Source organism: Artibeus jamaicensis, unplaced genomic scaffold (genome assembly GCF_021234435.1).
Source record: "Artibeus jamaicensis isolate MK-2021 breed Jamaican fruit bat unplaced genomic scaffold, CSHL_Jam_final contig_465, whole genome shotgun sequence".
Lineage (NCBI taxonomy): Eukaryota > Metazoa > Chordata > Mammalia > Chiroptera > Phyllostomidae > Artibeus > Artibeus jamaicensis.
Genome location: NW_026521843.1, coordinates 27048500 through 27068086, shown reverse-complemented (window position 1 = coordinate 27068086; position 19587 = coordinate 27048500). Strand labels below are relative to the sequence as shown.

General features: G+C 35.9%; 1 protein-coding gene across 2 annotated transcripts in view; it reads right to left on the bottom strand.

Moving 5' to 3' along the window:
• PPM1B (protein phosphatase, Mg2+/Mn2+ dependent 1B) overlaps window positions 1-19587 on the bottom strand; it is a 58751-nt gene that overhangs the window by 9280 nt on the left and 29884 nt on the right. For both annotated transcript variants that reach the window (XM_037161270.2, XM_037161271.2), the window contains exons 2-5: window positions 14139-14997; window positions 10024-10141; window positions 4820-4931; window positions 4379-4436 (exon numbers count right to left, since the gene is read on the bottom strand). In XM_037161270.2, the coding sequence (XP_037017165.1) occupies window positions 4379-4436; window positions 4820-4931; window positions 10024-10141; window positions 14139-14984 (1134 nt within the window). In that variant the 5' untranslated portion in view covers window positions 14985-14997. The remainder of the gene's footprint in view (window positions 1-4378; window positions 4437-4819; window positions 4932-10023; window positions 10142-14138; window positions 14998-19587) is intronic.

The window sequence follows — 19587 nt, the reverse complement described above, 5'->3', positions numbered from 1 at the left end:
CAGCCAGGGCTTTACTATTACTTTTTAAAATATTTTATTTATTTATTTTCAGAATGAGGAGATGGGGAGAAAGAGAGGAAATACTTCTTATTTAACAAGCATTTATTGAGCTCTCACCATCAGCCTGGCACTGCTTTAGGTACTGGGATTATAGCCGTAAATCAGATGAAGTCTCAGATCTCATAGAATTTATATTCTAGTTATAAAACACAAACTAGTTCATGGATATAAAGAAAAAAAATGAAACAAAACACAAACTAGCATTTTAGAAGAAGAAAAGGAGGGTGAACTAAGAGCTCTGCCTAATATAAGAACACCTTAGAATCAAAATGTAGTTTTATTCTTTTTGGTCTTGTACGCGATTATTCTTTCAGGGTAGACTCCTTTGAGGAACTTACGAAAATTGTAGACAAAATCATAATTTAAAAAATATGTCTGCCCTGGCCAGTGTGGCTCAGTTGCTTGGAACACTGTCCCACAACCTAAGGATTACAGGCTCGATTTCCAATCAGGGCACAGAACCCCTGTCCGGGTGTGTGCTGTGGGAGATAATCAATCTATGTTTCTCTCACATCGACATTTCTCTCTCTCCCTTCCTCTTTCTCTAAAAGTAGTAAGATCCTTGGGTGAGGGTTCAGAAAAATAATTATTTTAAATATGCTTGAACACACACAAATATACTTGCAAAAACTTTTGCGGGAATCATGAACTCCTTAATTAAGAATTCCTTCTAGACTCTTTTCTATAGACTTTGATTTTAAAAGCTGGGAAAATAATCAATATTGCTTGCATCCAAAAAGTTGAACTAAGAAATAAAGTTAGTAAACTCAATAAGATTACCCTAAATAATGAGCTTTTTAAATATATTTTAATGATTTAACTTCTTACGTATATTCAACTCAGCTTTTTAAAATACTGACCAAAAGTTTTTTTTAATAAAGAAAAATGAATGAACCCCTATTTCTAAAGGTATTTCTTATAGGCACTTATATCAGAACGATTCTATGATATAAAGTAGACACTTGAGGAATCTAAATGTATCTCTGATTCCTCTGACTAGCATTATTTTTTGAAGTTATTGTTATTTCTGAAAGCTTAATTTTTATAATACTTCCCAACTGTCATCTCCTTTGAGTTTCTACCACACTTTAGCTAGTCTTTCCTATTCTGCAAGCTAACTACTGGTTCCTGCCATGCTATACTCGTGGTACCATCTTCCCCAAAGCACAGATCTGAGCTGAGAAGCGTAGCACATTTGTGCCGAATTCACTGCTACAGTAGGCCAAGAGCTAGTATTTTAACTAAACATCTGTAACTCCTTCATTTGTTGTTTCTTTTGTATTTTTTGGTACATTCCTACTACTTGCAGTTATGGTTCAACATTTTTCTAAGGTCATGATCATTCTGAAAGAATGTTTCCCAAAATAAGTCTCTAAGCTGCAAGCCAATTTTCATAGTAAACAGGGAATTCTCTAATCCACATATCTACTAATAATGAATCTATACTTATCACCTGATCTCTGCAATTATTTCACAACTACCTAGTGTCCAGCATCTTTCATCAAATACTGCACATGTTTCTAAGACATTAAAATACCAGATATTCCTTTGAGTCTATCATTCTTATGCTGCTCCAAACATATGGTGGCACCTTAATCTAAAACATAAAAGTTCGAAAGTCTTTTCCAAGGCTCTTCAAAAATACTCTGATATCCTAAATTCTTATTTTTCACCACAGCAGTTCTGTATTCCACTCAAAATCATGTCACTTCTTTCAAACATAGTTTAGATTTTGTTGTTGGCTCCTCTATCCGCTTGAGCTATCTAGCATCCTCCTCCTTTCCTTTGTGCCACACAAATCGTTCTTGAAAGCCTATCTTTTCTCTGAAAATCTGATTTTCCCAGCAGCCCTTGTACAATTCACATGGCAATTAAGTCACAGTGTACACTGTCATCTTCTTTGATTCTTTACTAAATGCTGTAAAATATTATTATTTAACTCTCGTGCATTTTTATCTATGTTGCAAGCTACATTTAGAGTAGGGACAGGACCGTGCCTCATGTTGTGTAGTCACCTCCCTACATCGATTCATTACACAGTAGACTTGATGAAGTTTGATCTGCCGGTAAAACAGAATGCTTATATCTAAAGGTAATCAAATAATGCATCTCCTTAATTCATATAGTAATCATACTATATAGTCACATAATAATCAGACTTAGAGCAAGTTTCATATCCTGAGCATTTCCCCTCAGCTTCAAGGTTCAGCTGCCTATTTACATTCACTATCTATAAAGCTATATACTAGTATTTTCTATTTTTAAAAAAGTTTAGAAATCCTTGGAATATGTTAAACAGAACTTTAGTGTTATAAAACATTGTAAAAATCTTGCTTGGAGACAAAGCCAACTTTTTGAGGGAGCAAGAAATTCAGCAAGGTATAATAATTTTTTAAAAATTACAAACTGGGGTCCAGGTCAATCAATACCCAAGAAAACAGAAGTACTTCCATGGCTAATAAGTGAATCAACAACCAACTCTCGAGGACTTACTTCTTCTAGCCACGGTGGTGGGAGCCCATAATCTTGCTGAAGAGTGTAGGGCCCTCTTCACGCCACTTCCCAATCGCCTGTTCTTAGTCATGTCAATGTCCCACCAAACGTCTGATTTAGAATTCTCTCAGTGTACCACATGACATATTCTATCTTACAATTAATTTTCACAGCTTTGGATATAATTTCTAATATTCTGAGGTAACTGCCACAAAGACTCAGAATCACTGCTCTAGACCAAGACACAAATTATGCCATTATCAATATATAGTATCACATATGTTCAACCCACTAAATGTATTAACTGTAGAATTTCCCCTGACAGTACATTTTCATTGTGAAAAAAAAAGAAATCATATGATAATTGCTATGCAACAATGAACCCTGGAAAATAACACAACTGACATGCTACATAATTACTACCAGTGGCTGGCGTCTCTCTCAAGACCTGCCAAGAGAAGCTGGAGACTTGAGGGTGAGTGTATTTCTTTCAAGAAGTTTCATTATTAGGTTTGGCTCCCTTAATTCTTTGAAGCATACATGTGAAAAATTAAGTTATTCATTTTTAGATGTTCAAAAACTTAAAAATACTGTGAGAAAATACTTATGTGAATTACTGATTTTGAAATTTAGGGCAATTAAAAAAAGATATTGTTTTGTCTCCTGGCACTAAGCCTAAAATAAAACAAGCCACAAAACTGACAGCTTATCAGTATTTCAAAGGACAGTAAAGGGAAAAAGAGATTTGCTCTGTGAGACACAAGAGGGCACAACAAAAAAACGGCAATGTCAGTTAAACACATAAACCCACAGCACAGTAAGATTAGAAGGAGAAATCACCCTCACACACCCAGCTGGGCACACGGGGGCACTGAGAAGTCTGGCCATTGGGTAACGACCCATTCACCCTGGCCGGGGGAAGATCAGTTGGTTAGAGCATCGCCACAACACACCAAGGCTGTGGGTTCACTCCCCAATCAGGGCACATACAAGAATCAATCAATGAATGTATCAATAAGAGGAACAACAAATAATGTTTCTCTCTAAAATCAATAAATAACCAGCCTGCAAAACAAAGGGTCGCCAGTTCGATTCCCAGTCAGAGCACACACCTGGGTTGCAGGCCAAGTCACCGGTAGGGGGTGCATGAGAGGCAAGCACACTTTTGATGCTTCTCTCCCTTTCATTCTCTCTCCCTTCCTCTCTCTTTAAAAATAAGTAAATAGAATAAATAAAATTTTAAAAGTAAAATAACAACTCATTCACTACCACTAACTTCTAGTGATGTTCTGTAGAAGCCTGACAAAGGGAAAACTGAGATATTTAATCATTTTGTTGAGTGATTTTTAGAGAAAAAAGAAGAAAGGAGAGAAATATCAGTTTATTGCTCCACTTATTAATACACTCACTAGCTGATTTATGTGTATGTCCTGAACAGGGATCAAACCCACGACACCTTGGTGTATGGGGATGATGCCGTAACCAGCCAGGGCGAGAAATTAGGATTTGTAAAAGCACATTTTTTGCTTCAAAATTAAGATTTAGGGAGAAGGAAAAGAGAAGACAGACATACAGGGAGGGAGGAAGCATAGCTCGAACAAAAAGGTATTTGATACCCATCAAGTGATAGCAAACCTACCTACGAACTTCATCTCTACCTCCATTTCAATTCATTTCCTTAAACTTTAACTGACTCCTTAAAATGAAAAGCAGTAATAACTTATTACAGATTTCACACCTATATATTTCATGTGAATATATTCATACCTAGTAATATTTATATTATAAAATTATTTAAATGCCTAAGAAATAAAACAAAACTTACCCCATCACTTTCTCTATGTGGATTCAGCCTACTATAAACAGCTTCAATAACATTGCGCCTGAAAAAAAAAAAACTTTAGTTTTACTAATTACAATTTTTATTAGACTCCTGAGTATTTAAAATAATACTGCATCTTGACATAACAAAAACTGCCACACAAACTACTTGCCAAGAACAGTTTCTACATTTCACTCAGAATTTGATCTGCACAACACAGTTGTTCTCAATTATCAAGGAAAGATTTAGGACCTTCATCCTCACAGTATGATAAATAAATAATTCCTTTAGAAAAATCTCTCTTGGATAAAATTTTAGAATTTTACTCTAGTAAAAGAATCATCAACCCGCTTCATCTTTAGGTAACTGATGTACTTCTTACCTAAAAGTATTTAATTATTCATTATAAACAAACTCAAAATTAGTTCCTTTTGTTGTACTTACTTGCCAGCAAGACCTCCCCCGGGAGGCAAATTTGGGATATTTTCTGCAGACAAGATACGCATGACGTGGGCAAGATCAGGCATTCCTTCCTCACCAGACTTCTCCATAATTTCTGTAGGTTTTAAAAGAAAGTTGCTAAATTAATGTGATAACTTAGTATTTCAATAGAGGGAAAATGATTTACTATTTGGTAGTAGCTATGTTAAAATATAAATCGTAAACTTACCTTGCTATCACATGAAAAAATAAAAGGTAGTATAAAAAGTTATTTACATACATATGCTCATTCTAGCATTATTCATAAAAGCAAAATCTGGAACAAATTAAGTGTCTAAAAATAAAAGGAAAATTTTGGTATAGCCAGTCACTAGTGAAATGCTTTATAATCACTAAACATTATGTCTACAAACATAGCACAGCTACATGGAAAAAACATTTTTGATCTAATTTTATATATAAATATGAAATGTATTAATGCTATTATAGAAAAATAAAAGCAATGGATGGATAAAAATCAAAGGATAGTAATTACAAAGTCTTATAGGTTTTTTGGCACCTAAAGAGTTATGTAATTTATTTAAAATAGAAAAGGAGAATAAATTCAGAATTTGCTAACACTTAGAAATCAAACATTTACATGTTCCATTTATTTTTATTTTTTAAATATATTTTTCTAATTTTATTTATTTATTTTTAGAGAGAGAGGAAGAAGAGAGAAACATCAGTGGGTGGCTGCCTCTCACGTGGCCCCCAGTGGGGACCTGGGCCGCAACCAAGGCATGTGCCCTGACTGGGAATCAAACTGGAGATCCTTTTACTCGCAGCCCACACTCAATCCACCAAGCTACACCAGCCAGGGCTTCTATGTTCCATTTATATTTATAATTTGTGGAAAACAGATTTTTAAAAGATGATTATTTGGCCAGTATCAAGACATGAACTCCACAAAAAGCAGACAACAGCAACTTTCTAGCAAGACAACAGACAGCAATATCCTCAGCAGCTCTCAAGAAGTAAAACACGAACTGTTGACCCATGCGTCACAAACCCCTCACTGTGACTTAACCTTCACACTCCCACTCAATTCTGCCCCACTCCCATAATCTCCAAAGGCTCTATTCAAAGAGGCCTTCTCCTACTTCTAGATCTTCTTACGTACTTTCGCCTTGGTTCGAACACTTTTTAATGCTATCCAACCAACAACCCTTTAAAAGTGTGGGTAAGGTGTACTCTTCAACCTTGTACGGCACCGGGTGCACTGCCACATTCCCCCTGCACACAATGTCTATTACAGATGGCAAGTTTCATGAACACAGGCTGTAATTTTTCTGCCTGACATTTGTATCTCTATAAAACAGGTTTCTCCACCTCAGCACCACTGATATTTTAGACCAGCCCATTTGTGCTGTGGAGGCTATCCTGTGCGGTGGAGAACATTAAGCACCATCCCTGACTTCTACTCACTAGGTGCCGGTGGCACCCACTCAGTTATGACACCAAAAATGTCCTCAGACATTGATTACCACATGTCCCCTGGAGGACAAAAATCGCCCCTGAGAAACACTTTAGTCTAGCACTTCACTAATGAACAAGTTTCCACACCCCTCCACTAGTGCTATTGCAGTCCGATCTACCACCGTGGTCCGTCACCTACATGAATGCATAATTCCAATTGATCTCTTGGCTTTCCCTCTTGTCCCCTCTTTACAATCTCTTCTCCACAGAGATCCTTCGAAAAATTCAGACCAAGTCACTCTTGTGCTCATAATCTTCCAGTAACATCCCTTCCCCATTTGAATAAAGTCCAAAGTTTTCATTTTGGTCTACAGAGGGCTCTGTTGGGTTGGCCAAAAAGCCTGTTTAGTTTTTTCAGTAAAATAAAAGACACATTTTTTATTTTCACCAATAACTTTATTGATTTGGATATTTTGAGTACGTTGGCTATCCCCCACATAGTACAATGTTGATTATTAATTAATGTCTTGATTTGATTGGTATCAAGTTCAACTGCTCTACCTGATTGTGGAGCATTGTCCAGAGAGAAATCTCCAGCATAAAACTTCACAACCAACTTTTGGTACATTCCATCAGTCACAGCACCTTCTCCATACACTGCACAAATCTTTTTTTTGCGTTTGTTTCATTTTTACATTTCTTGAAATAATACAGTGTAACTGCCAAAAATGTTGCCTATTTTCTTCCATCTTCTATATATAAATGGCTACACAAAAATTCAGCACTTTTGATGTTTTTTTAATGCATGCTGATGTGACAGCTGTCAGAAAACAATTTAACAAATTTTTTTTGAAAGAAGTTAAAGACAACTAAGTGCTGATGTAACCATCTTATGGGGAAAAAAAACAAACGAACCTTTCTGCCAACCCAATACATATTCTGTTTCTCAGCAACCATCCTAAGTCTCCCACTTTTCTAATCCAGCCACTCTCTGAGCACATCCCCTCTGTAGTGTCTGCTGCTCCCTTTGCCTGGAATGCCCCTCCCCCAGGACAGCCACTCTCTCCATATAAAATTACCTCCCTCAAATGTCTTTCCAAAAGAGACCCTCCTAACCAATATTCCTACTACTCCGATTACTACTTTACTTTTCTTCCACTTAAAAAAATATTATTCATTTCTATTAAAATATAAACTCCACCAAGGAATCTGCCCCACCCAATTTGCAGAAGAATGTTTTCCTATGGCAATTACATATTTGAAAACTCTCACCAATTACTATAGCTACTATATCCAACACATGACTAATAGTAGGCCAAAATCAACAAGCTAGTCATACCATAATGATTATCACTCAAATATACTTCCTATTTTTTAAAAAATCAAGCCATAAAAGTTTTGGGAGAAAATATAGGTCAATATGTAACCTTGAACTGAGGAAAGAACTTTGTAAGAATGCGACACCAAGGAACACAAGAGTGATATAACTTCATAAAAGGTAATTTTATATCTAAAAAAACAGCACATATAAAATCCAAAAGTAGCATTAAGTTGGGGGCCTTGTCATAATCTCTAATGCATTCTCAATTATCAGGGTAACCACTATTTGAATTTTTAAAAAAATGCACAATTAATAAGCAGATGCAGGGACAAACTAAAATAGAAAATGCCAACCAATTCAAAAGGCAAGAAAGGAGAAAAAAGAAATAGATGGGACATAAGAAAACAAATAGGAGGGCAGATTTAAACACAAATATATAGGCATATTTACAGAGGCATAAAGATACATTTATCTTTAATCATTAAAGATAAAGCTCCCCTCCATTCCTGAATAATGGATTTTTAGCCCCAAAACTTCAGACAAGGCCAAGCAAGGCAAGCTCCCGGCGGGGAGAGAGGACAGTGGTGACAGCGGCAGGGTCCAGCACGGGCTGTCCAAGCTGTTAGTTGTGACAGAAGATTTGTCTGAATAGTAGTATGGGAACCACTGTAGAAGGGAGTAAAAAATATGACGAGAGAAAACTAAAATGAACTCTGTAGTACTACACAGGAGGTGGAATTTTCGTGGGAGAGACAGATGAAGGAGGAGGGAGGGCAGGAAGGAAGGGAGGGACAAAGGAACGAAGGAAGAAGTTAGGAGAAACAAAGACATAAATGTGTGTGTGTGTACCTCTATTCTGTGCAAGGATATAGGGACAGAAACACCCCAACGGCACAACTAGTGCACAAATCCCGATTCCTAAATAAAAAGAAAATTTCAAAAAAGAGAAAGAAGTCATTGAAAAAGTGGATTATTCAAGGGTTGGTGCAGGGAAATACAAAATGAACCTTTGCCAGAAAGTAAGGAACTGCTTTCATTAACATAATCTCAAGTACCTCCGTGCTGAATACTTATTAATAAGCATAATAAACATACTTATTAACTTTTCAATGGAGGAACCTGAAAGACATCTCCAGAAGTGATGAAAGTGAAGATTACCATATCATGTGCCTCCTGACATGACGCATGAAGAACCTAGCATCACTTCTAGAGTATTTCTGCCAATGTATAACCTAAATCATATGAAGAGCAAACATCAATCAGCCAATCCAAATTGAAGGACATTCTACAAAGCAACTAACCTGTACTACTGAAAATAGCACAGTCAGTAAAAACAAGAAAAACACAATACAACTTTTTCACACAGAAGGAGACTGAAGATGCTCAGCAGCAAAATGCAGCACATGCTCTGGACTAGATCCAACAGCAAGCACTGCTGGAACAACTGGCAATGTCAATGGGGATCTATGGACTACATGGTAGTACGATACTGATGTTAACTTCCTAATTTTGATGTCTGTACTATAGTTATGTACAGACTGTGCTTTTTGTATTAAGGAGTACAGAGATATCTCATCTGCAACTTACTCTCAAGTGGATCAGAAAATTCAACCAACTAGGGGAGACAGAGGGAGTGAGAGAGAACTAGAGCATATGTTACAAAGTATATAGAAAGATGATTAAAGTAAGTTATAGTGTAAACAAACGGTAACCTACGTAAAGGTAATGTAATCTAGGTAAAAGGTACTACATGTACATGGGAGCTCTCTATAATATTTTTGCAACTTTAAGTTTAAAATTATCATAAAATAAAAAATAAAAAAATTAGTTTTTCATATAACCAATGTTAAGTCTATTAGTGTGATGAAAACATATGATAATGAATTCCTGTAAACTGACTTGGGAAGGAAAATATCAGTGTTAGTGGAATTATAGCACTTGGTGTTCATGATAACCTTAGGACAATTTTACTGAATTCTTCACTTACTATTAAAAATGTAACCAGGGCCCTGGCTGGTGTGGCTCAGTGGTTTGAGTTCCAGCCTGCGAACCAAATGGTCGCTGATTCAATTCCCAGTCAGGGCGCGTGCCTGGGTTGCAGGCCAGGTCCCCAGTAGGGAGCATGTGAGAGGCAACCACACATTGATGTTTCTTTCCCTCCCTTTCTCACTCCTTTCCCCTCTCTCTAAAAATAAAAAATTTTAAAAAATGTAATCAGGGAAAGAAAAAAAAAAGGGAAGTTTTAACAGACTATTTTTAAATTCTTTTTCTCTTTGGTGGCATAACAGACGTATTTGTTTTCTCTGTGCCAATATATCCCCACATACTGGTCCAAGATGTGACAGTAAATCTTAGCAGGTGGAAATTAAAAAGAATACTTTTCCTTTCCTTCTAAATTTTTGTTTTTTAAAAAAAGCATCTTTCTTACCTTCAATCCGTGATTCCAAGTATTTATCCAACTCTGCATCTTTTCTCACTGCTTCATCTGAGACCTTGGGGGCATTTGAAAAGCAAACTAGTACAATACTCATGTTGTCTCGACTTCCCTATACATTAAAGAAAAGACAAGAAGTAATTACATTTTATAGTCAACTAACTTTCTGTTTACTTCAAAAGAATTACATTAAGCAATTACAGTTTATTTAATCAGCCAGAAGGTACATATTCAACACATTCATTTTCATTCCAAAGAACTATTTCAGCCACCACACACCTTTTTCTATTCACCATTTAAAAGAACAAATTAAGTCAATGGAGGCGGCGGTAGGTTATTTTGTCTGAGAATGGAGTTTGTCAACCCAAATGAAAAAAGCCAAGGCCACACCAATTCTAGTCTTTTCCATGCTTATGACAAGAATCTAGGCGAGCAGTGCTTGGTTCAGACTTGCTACTTTTTCAGAACCCATATGACACAGCCAAAAAGACAAGTAGGCCTTGACAAATTTCTGCCACCGCCTCCTAAAAATCAATGGAACAAAGTCTGAAGACAGGGGAGATCAGGTCTTAGGAGGACTTAAAGAAGTAAACTCCCTCCACAGACTCTCATGGTAAATGGAGGGGGCGGTGGTGACAGTACCTAGGGGGACTGCCCTAAGTATATTACCAGAACCATCTTAAGTATATTGTATCAGATTCTCGATATTGGGGAAGGGGAAGGAACAGATTTCCAAACTGGCCTTAACTATTTTCATTCCTTAATTGAACTCATCAAAACTTTCATAATGATCAACATTAGAAATGGTGCATCGGCTGTATTCACAAACACACATGCACATTATGGTTTCAAATTGCAAAGATAAATTACATTCTTTCACAAGAATCAGGATTTAATGAGGATTTAGTTTGGATCGGGCCAAAATGTTATACCATAGACATTCAGGTTCAATATTCATTTGAACACTAATGCTTTTTAAATCAATTTTATGAAAAACAGAATACCTCATATTTTTAGAAATCCCAGTTTCTTCTAGCCTTTTCTATTGTGGTAACAATAGCATGAGCATTGCTTAGCGTACCTATCTACCCATCCATTCGCTCACATAATAATTTTCTATTTGATTTTTTAGTAAGTTATAAAACATACACCCTATCAGTTGGAAATTAATAGTAGTTCCAAGAGGGGCAGTATCCTAAGATATTTAAAAGAAGTAATTTACATTTACACCTGAGCATGTGTGATTTGAATGATGCTGCTTCTTTTTCTACACAAAAATGACTTTCCCCCCGAACACCAAGTATGTGTTTCAGATGAAAAAAATTCTTCCTTTTTTTGGTTTTACGCAAATCATTCTTGCATATTCAGTTTTCTACCTGATATGATGTAGATATTCATCCTGTATTTTTTATAGCTTCATATTATAAAATGGAAACCCTGAAGAATAATTATCAAAAACAAGAATAATGCTACATACACCTTTAATGATTGTGAAAATTAAGTGAGTTCTAAAAAGTGCAAAAAGAATACCATCTGGCTCACAGAGAGCAGTAATTTATTGATACTACTGTGATTATGATGATTATCACAATTTCCCTGGATTTCATGAGTTAACATATAAAAGTGCTTGTAAACTATTAGGGCATGACAAGTGTTAGAAGTACTAGACAACACTTCATTTAAATATATTATCAGGAAAACATCTACTTAAAAACTGGATCATTCCTACTGAGCAACTAACGCCTACTGAGCAATGGCTAAGTGCACAGCACTAGTCTAAGTGTTTTCCATGGGTTTTAAATTTTACATTCAACCTTTCAAACTAAATTCAAAGCAATCATATTCTATTTTACTCCAATTGTTTATAAAATTGCTAACCCCTGGTTTTATAACACAAACAAGTAGAATGACGAAATTATGTAGTTAGAAAAATAGGAATGGTTAAGGTTTGCTTAACCCCTAAAGTTGACATAGAGTTGTTCATAAGTCTGTTGTGTCTCAACACAAAACAGCTAACTAAGCTTCTCAACACTAATTTGCATTTGGATGCAGGTTCATTCAAAGGAGCTATGATGATGGCCAACTTCCACTCAAATGAAATCACGTATTCCAACCTCTTGTCCATATTACTATCATTTATGATTTTTGAGATTCTAGAACTCTGTCTAGAATCTTTTAAAACAATCAACTGGCATATCGAAATACTTTAAAGTGAAAGTTATCAAGTGAATTATGTCCCCAGAATCATTTACACCCCATATTCAGAAGGGTGGGATCAAAATTCCTAAAAATTAACATCCTTGCAAATGGAAGGAAGAGAGCAGATTATCCAAAATACAAACTCCTTTCCTTCAAAGTATGGATCTCACAGATTCTTGGTTATTCTCTCAAAGCTACATGACATTACAAGAATGCTGTGCAACCATAAAAAATGATTTAGATCAATACTTATAAACATGGAGAGTTCTCTACAATATATTATTGAATAAAAAAGTAGATTGTAAAAAGTATAATGAGCTTATTTCTATAAAAAATATAAGACAGAGGCAGACGAAAGACTGGAAAGATACATAACACAACAATACAACTGGCCAACTTTAGCAAAATTTTGTTTTTTGATATATTTTGTATTATTTGGTTTTGTGCACTAACAAGCATCTATTATTTTTATAATCAAGGAAAATCCTGTTTTTAGTTGCTAGTCAGGCAAAAAAATATGATTGCTTTTGTCTCAAAAAGCTGTAGGTCAGAATCTCTCCATTTGAGTTCAAAAAGAAAGATATTTTTAGAGCCACTGACTATTCAATCACTGACAACCGATACTCTACACTTAACTCATCCAGAACAATTTTAAAAAATACATGTGCTTAAAAAATCAGAAGAGCTAGAGGTACCATCACTAAAAATCCTTTTAGGAAAAAAAAAAAAAAAAGTTGTGGCCAGAAATAACAGCCCATAATTTTTTCTTTTTGAAGTTGACTCTTCCCTTTCTATGGAAAGTAAGCAGATCCTTCACAAAAACCTGGGCGTTACCACAGACTCAGAGATCCTTCTTGAGAAACTTTTTGGCTATGCCTACACCTTCTACAGCAACTGCCATGGTAGGGAAACAGAATGGTTCTACTGTGGACAGAATAAATAAGTCAACACCGCTATTTCATGTAATCAAAAACTCAGTTTTGCCTTGATATCTTTTTGATCAGAACCATAGAACACTTGCATATTCCAAGTACTGAATAGATCATTTATATTTTAACTGGTTATGATACAGGACTTAAAAACCCTACTTGGAGCTACTAAATATTTTAAAGACATCAAAGGGAACTGCTAATTACCTGTCTGGATTTCTTTTTCCTATTACCTTATCAAGTTAAAATTCATAGAATTTTACAAATATAAATCTAACTCCATAGGATTACATTTTCTATTAGCATTTTTTAAAAATCAGCGATGATAAAAACATCTAAGTATGTGAAAAGAATTTTGACATCATCTACAAAAGTGTGCTGTTAACCAGTATGTTGTAGAGTGCTCATGTAAGTCACCGTACACTCCTTTCAGATTTACTCTTAGGAGAAAGTGTCTTTTACTAGACAATAAAAACACACAACTCATACTTTTACTTGTTTTTGCCTTACCTGTTAGGAGGCTCAAAACTTAATCACGGAACTTTACCTACTTAGGTTTCTGGTGTATCTCCCAGTATTTTATGTGGCACTTGATCTTTTGTATAGCTCGTACAGAATTACACTGTACACATTTTATCAAACTGCCTTATACACAGGCTTAAGACAGCTATTGATAATGTTCAGAACTTGAATTAAAAAGTCATTTGTATAGAAGCTCTGCTATAGGAATGAGCCATAAAGTACTTAAAAAACAAATACCAAGGAAATTTATTCAACCTAATTTTCATGTTAGAAAGTTGAGGCAAATGAAAATGGAAAAAAAGAAGTTTCATTCTGGTGAACAAAGTAATTAAAAAATATATAGGTCTTCTCTAATGAAAATATTAAAAATTTCAAAAAATTTAAGTTTGCTTCATTTTACTTACCATGTCTTTTCAATATTAACAGAGCATTTCAATTATAACAAAAAGACTTACATACCTTATGTAAACAAGTGTCCACTACCCAATTGCACACATTTTCCAGGTCATCAGATACCTCAAGCCTAGATTTAACAAATTCACAGAGCTCCTCATTACTCATAACATCCCAGATCCCATCACAAGCCAAGATGATAAATTCATCCTCTTCTGCTCTTAAAAGTTCATAAACCTCAGGCTCTGGAGAAACCAGTTGTTCTGTTGGGCCCTTGCCATCAACACACTTGTAATCATAGTCCCCCAGAGCACGAGACACTGCTAATGAACCATTAACGCGCTGTATCATTACGCTGCCTCCTGCATTTTGGATTCGCTCCTTCTCCCTTGGATTGCAAGGTTTGTGATCCTGGGTAGAAAAGCAGACTTGTCCATTTCTATACAGAACAGCACGTGAGTCACCACAGTTGATAAAGTAGACATGCTTAGGTGAAATCATAACTCCCACGGCAGTTGAACCGCTCCTGTCCATTCCATTTCTGAGGTCTGAAAAGTTACGCATATATTCATCAATTTTCAAAAAGCCAGTTCTGATACCATTCTTGACATTTTCCACTGAAGGCTCGAGAGCAGATCCTGATTTTCCAGCTGCTCTGAAGTCTTCATTATTAGTGATGTGTTCTAATAAATGTGTCGAGCAGTAATTTGCCACTCGGGATCCAGCATGACCATCATAAACTGCAAAAAATGACCAGTCTTCCAAGCCGTGAGGAATACCCACGACAGCTGTGTGTGCGTCTTCCATTTCCACTCTCCACCCCTGCATGCTGCTCAGGCCATACCGTAAACCATTCCCAGCACCGTGAGCATTGTGTTTCTCAGTTTTGGGTTTATCCAAAAATGCACCCATGTTTGTAATGAATCTGAAAGAAAAAAATATATAGGTATAATGTATTTAATTCTGATAGAAAATTCATCTACAATATCCCACCTATTCTCTAGTAACTCCTATCCAAGTGTATTTTTCAGCATTATCTGAATTTACCAGAACAACAGGAAAAAATATTCCCTGCACAGCCTGTATCTAGAACAATGGATTCTCAGTCCTAGCACATTACAATCGTCTGACCAATTAAATCAGAAATCTCTGGGTGTGGGACCAAAATATCAGTATTTTTAAAAGCCTGATGCTTCATATTGCAGCAAGTTGAGAACCCCGGTTCTAGGAGAAAGGAAAACCAAGAAATAAAACCTGGTTAAGTTTTTTTTTTTAAACCCAACTTTAAGATTATTTTAGGATTCAATATACAGGGTCCAGCAGAAGTAACACCTGCTTGAGTGTGATTGGTAGGGTAATAATATGGATGTGATAATTTATAGTTTTAATTTGAACAGTTCACCTAAAACATCATATGGTGTGCTTGAGTGTGATATTATTAGGTTACAGTTACACGTTTATGATTTTGTAATAAAAAGGGAACGTTATAACACAATTCAGAAATGTTACTTGTTCAATAAAAAAGTATGTCAGTATGTTTTACAAAGGCTTCCAAAAGCAATTATTGTAATCAAGATTCCCACCCACTTGTGATCCTGAAGCCAACCCCAAAATTCAATTAAGACATAAAAAATCTCCATTCTATAAATATTTGGTTTTATCAAGTTTATACTATATATCGAGTTGAAAACCTTACTTGAATTGACTGAAATCCATTACTTGGGAATCTGTTAAAACCAAATATAAGTTTTTGATGTGCTAAAAAACACATATTGCTGAGTTTTTTAATCCACGAAGTGGCATCAGGACACCTTTTACTCAATGCTGGCTGACAAAGACTTAAAACCCAGACATAACAGTAAAGTACTATGATGCATCACGCTCCCTACCAAGTACACTATTATTTTAGAATAAAGCTTTTCCAATTTCAAGTGGCTTGGACTAGAGTAGTGGAAAGCACTACATCCACGCCCTCGTATGTTTCCTACAACAAATCCTGGCCCTAACACTTACTAGGTGTGTGACCTTGAGTAAGTTTCTTAGTCAATTGTACCCTGAACTCCTTCCCTGTCAGGGGGGAATAGTAACAATAGCACCTCTACTTCACAGGGCTGCAGTGAAGAATGAGTTAATAATGTACAGTGCTTAGAACAGTACTTGAAACATAGTAATATACATCACTGAATGTGTGCTGTTATTATTTGCTCAAAATGAAGATTCCGTAGCCTCTTCCCTATACCCAAAGATTCCCCCCCCCCCCGCGCGCCCAGATCTTGGACTGAACCTTCAAAAAAACATGCTGGAGACTGAAGAATCACATCTTGAGAGAATCTAGTCTAGATCAATCACTTTCATTAGGATCTAGGTGTCTTTGTGAGGTGTTTTCAGCTATGATTATTACCTAACTTTACAATACAATTATATATTGATATTTGTAAAACCCTGATGAACCACCCTATATGTAGAATATTTAAACATTATAGAAATTTAACAATTTTTCATATAACACTGCACTAATAAATTGTATATAAAAATATAAAATTTTTTTGAAAGGATAAGATTTTTTAATATATAAAATTACTTTTCATTCACATGTAATACAAACTTTTATACTGGGATTAGTTCTAACATTTTTTATGTTGTGTGCTTCTGTGTGCTTTTATTATAATCATAATCTGATTTGTTTTTTGGTATGAGTCTTTTAGTTCTTTCTCATTTGTTAAAACGTCTTGGTTAAAATTAGATCATATGGAAACCAATGTCATCACACGTAAATCTCAACGTGCTACAACAGCATCGTACACAAATAAGGAAGTGAAGAAGCCCCACCCTTCCCGAGGCGTGCTCACCAGCCCATCTGGCACACTACAGTGTGGGGAAGCCAGTGTCGATCACTGCACCAAATGTAATTTGCCTTTTTCAAGATGAAAGACAATAAACAGAGGTTTTAATTTCTAAATTATTAATACTAATGGATGGTCCTGCAAACCCACTTTAGAGATCCCTGGTCTAGACAACTCTGTGGGCCTCAAAGTTTCTATGAGTCTGAGAATATAGGCAATAGCAAGCACTGACTGAAGACCGAACAAACAATATTCTTTACATGTGTCTTTTTCCATTGCGTTGAGAAACCCACAGCAGAATGCTATTATTTACTGTCTTAATCAGTGGCACATAGTAATTGTAATATAAAATAAGAATCCCCCCAATTTTTTTAATATGGGTTCTCATACCTGGAAAGAGTGAGTACTACCATCTTTTTTATTTAAGTAATTTACCTAAGTCACTTTAATCACATTTTAAAAATCACTTAAAAAGTTTCAGGTGTTTATACAGCATTCTGTTTTAAAACAATTCTAAAATTTGTCATGTGTAACCAGTACATAAAATAGAGCAATAAATTACTCACACTTTGGAGTATCTTTTATTAATTTAGAAGTACATACAACAATAGTACAACAGTCACTCATTCAAGTATTTTCTGAGTGCTTACTACCCCAGGCACTATATCAGGTACTAGGAATAAAATGCTCCTTTCTCTAAAGAAAATTATAGTCGGGGTGGAGATAAACAGTGCACAGATATACCTGAACTAATAAAATACTGTATACCAACTATTTAAAACTTTCTTTAGGTGAGGCTAGTATAGCTCAGTGGACTGAGTGTGGGCCTGCAAACCAAAGGATCACAGTTCAATTCACAGTCAGGGCACATGCCTGGGTTGCAGGCCAGTTCCCAGCAGGGGATGCACGAGAGGCAGCCATACATTGATGTTTTATCTCCCTCTCTCCTTCCCTTCCTCTCTAAAGATAAAGAAAATCTTTAAAAAAAAAAAAGCTTTCTTTACTTAAAAAAAAAAAGACCAATGCACAGTTAATGAAGGCATCCTGTGATATGGGATACAATGGGATAAATACGGGTATGCCAAAAAGAGATAATAAAAAACAGCCTTATGTGGTTAAAAATTTCCCGAAGGAAAAAGCCTAAGCTGAAACCTGAATGATAAACATGGGAAATGGAGGAATCAGTCAGCATATACAAAAACCAAAGAAGAATAAGAGTTGGTACGGTTGGGGTATGTACACAGCAATTCAAGGGGCAGCAGAAGCACTGAAACCCTAAGAATAACATTTATTTCCTTCTGAGCTGTCCATTATCTACTTATCTTAGAATCATGGATTTGGGAACTAAATCCCCTTCTCGCCTGAGCAAGTAGCTAACTCAACTGAGAACTGCACTTTTCAAGAAGAACAAATTTAGAAGAGTTCTGGAGCCCCAAATTTAGACTTGTATCTATTAGTTGATTTTTTTTTTCTGGAATAAGCCTCCACATAAAACACTAATACCTTTGAGTCTGCTTACAAACAAAACCTGAAAGGGGATGAGGGTGGAGGCTGGACAACCTTCTTCACATGTAACAAGTCAAATTTCAGTTAAAAGCAATTTTTAAGGCTGTTCAAGCACTCAAACTGAAATATTGCTACAATATTCAAAATAAGGTACAATATATGCAAGTGCACATATACAAAAAGTACTAACACTGCTCAGCAACATATAATTAAAACCACTGCAAAACATTTCATATTCACTTTTCTTTTTTTTTTTAATATTTTATTTATTTATCTTTGGAAGGAAAGAGGGAGAGAAACATCAATGTATGGTTGTCTTTCGTTCGTCCCCTGCTGGGAACTGGCCTGCAGGGAACTGGTCTGCAACCCAGGCATGTGCCCTGACTGGGAATCGAACCGCGATTGTCTGGTTCGCAGGCCCGTGCTCAATCCACTGAGCTACACCAGCCAGGGCATATTCACTTTTCTAAACCTCCTTTTAATTCACGGGAAATCACTTCTACTCCTTAGGTCAAATGGATCCATACCACAGACACTGTCTTCTCTTGCCCCTTAAAAATATCTAAGGAATAAGAAATTCATGCATCTAAAGAACTGGATTCACAGTTGCTGGAGAAGAAAAAGACTAATCAATCTCCAATTATACAACACCCCAGTAAGAGTCAATGGATAAAATTCTACTATTCTTAAAAATACTAAATAGTAGTATATTTAGTTAGTAATCTATTTTAATGACACAACTTTCTGACAAAGAACAAGAAAAATTATCTTAGGCGTTAAAAAAATTTCCTTTTGACTTTAAGGTTCTAGGTCCCTTGCTTTTGCTGGCAGACTGGCTGATTTGTTCTCAATAACTGCACTGTAGGAGGGACATACTTCAAAAAAAAAACTGTCCTCAATTTACTATCGAGCACAACTATATTTCACATTTATTAAGAAAACAAGGCCCTGGCCAGGTTACTAAGTTGGTTAGAGCTTTGTCCTGATAACATGGGACTCCACCAATGAGTGCATGAATTAAGTGGAACAACAAATCAAAGTTTCTTTCTTGGTCTCAGTATCTGCCTGCCTGCCTGCCTGCCTGCCTGCCTGCCTGCCTCTCTCCCCCCACCCTGTCCTTTCCTTTCTCTACAAATTGATAAATTAAAAAAAGCAAAGAGAAGTTA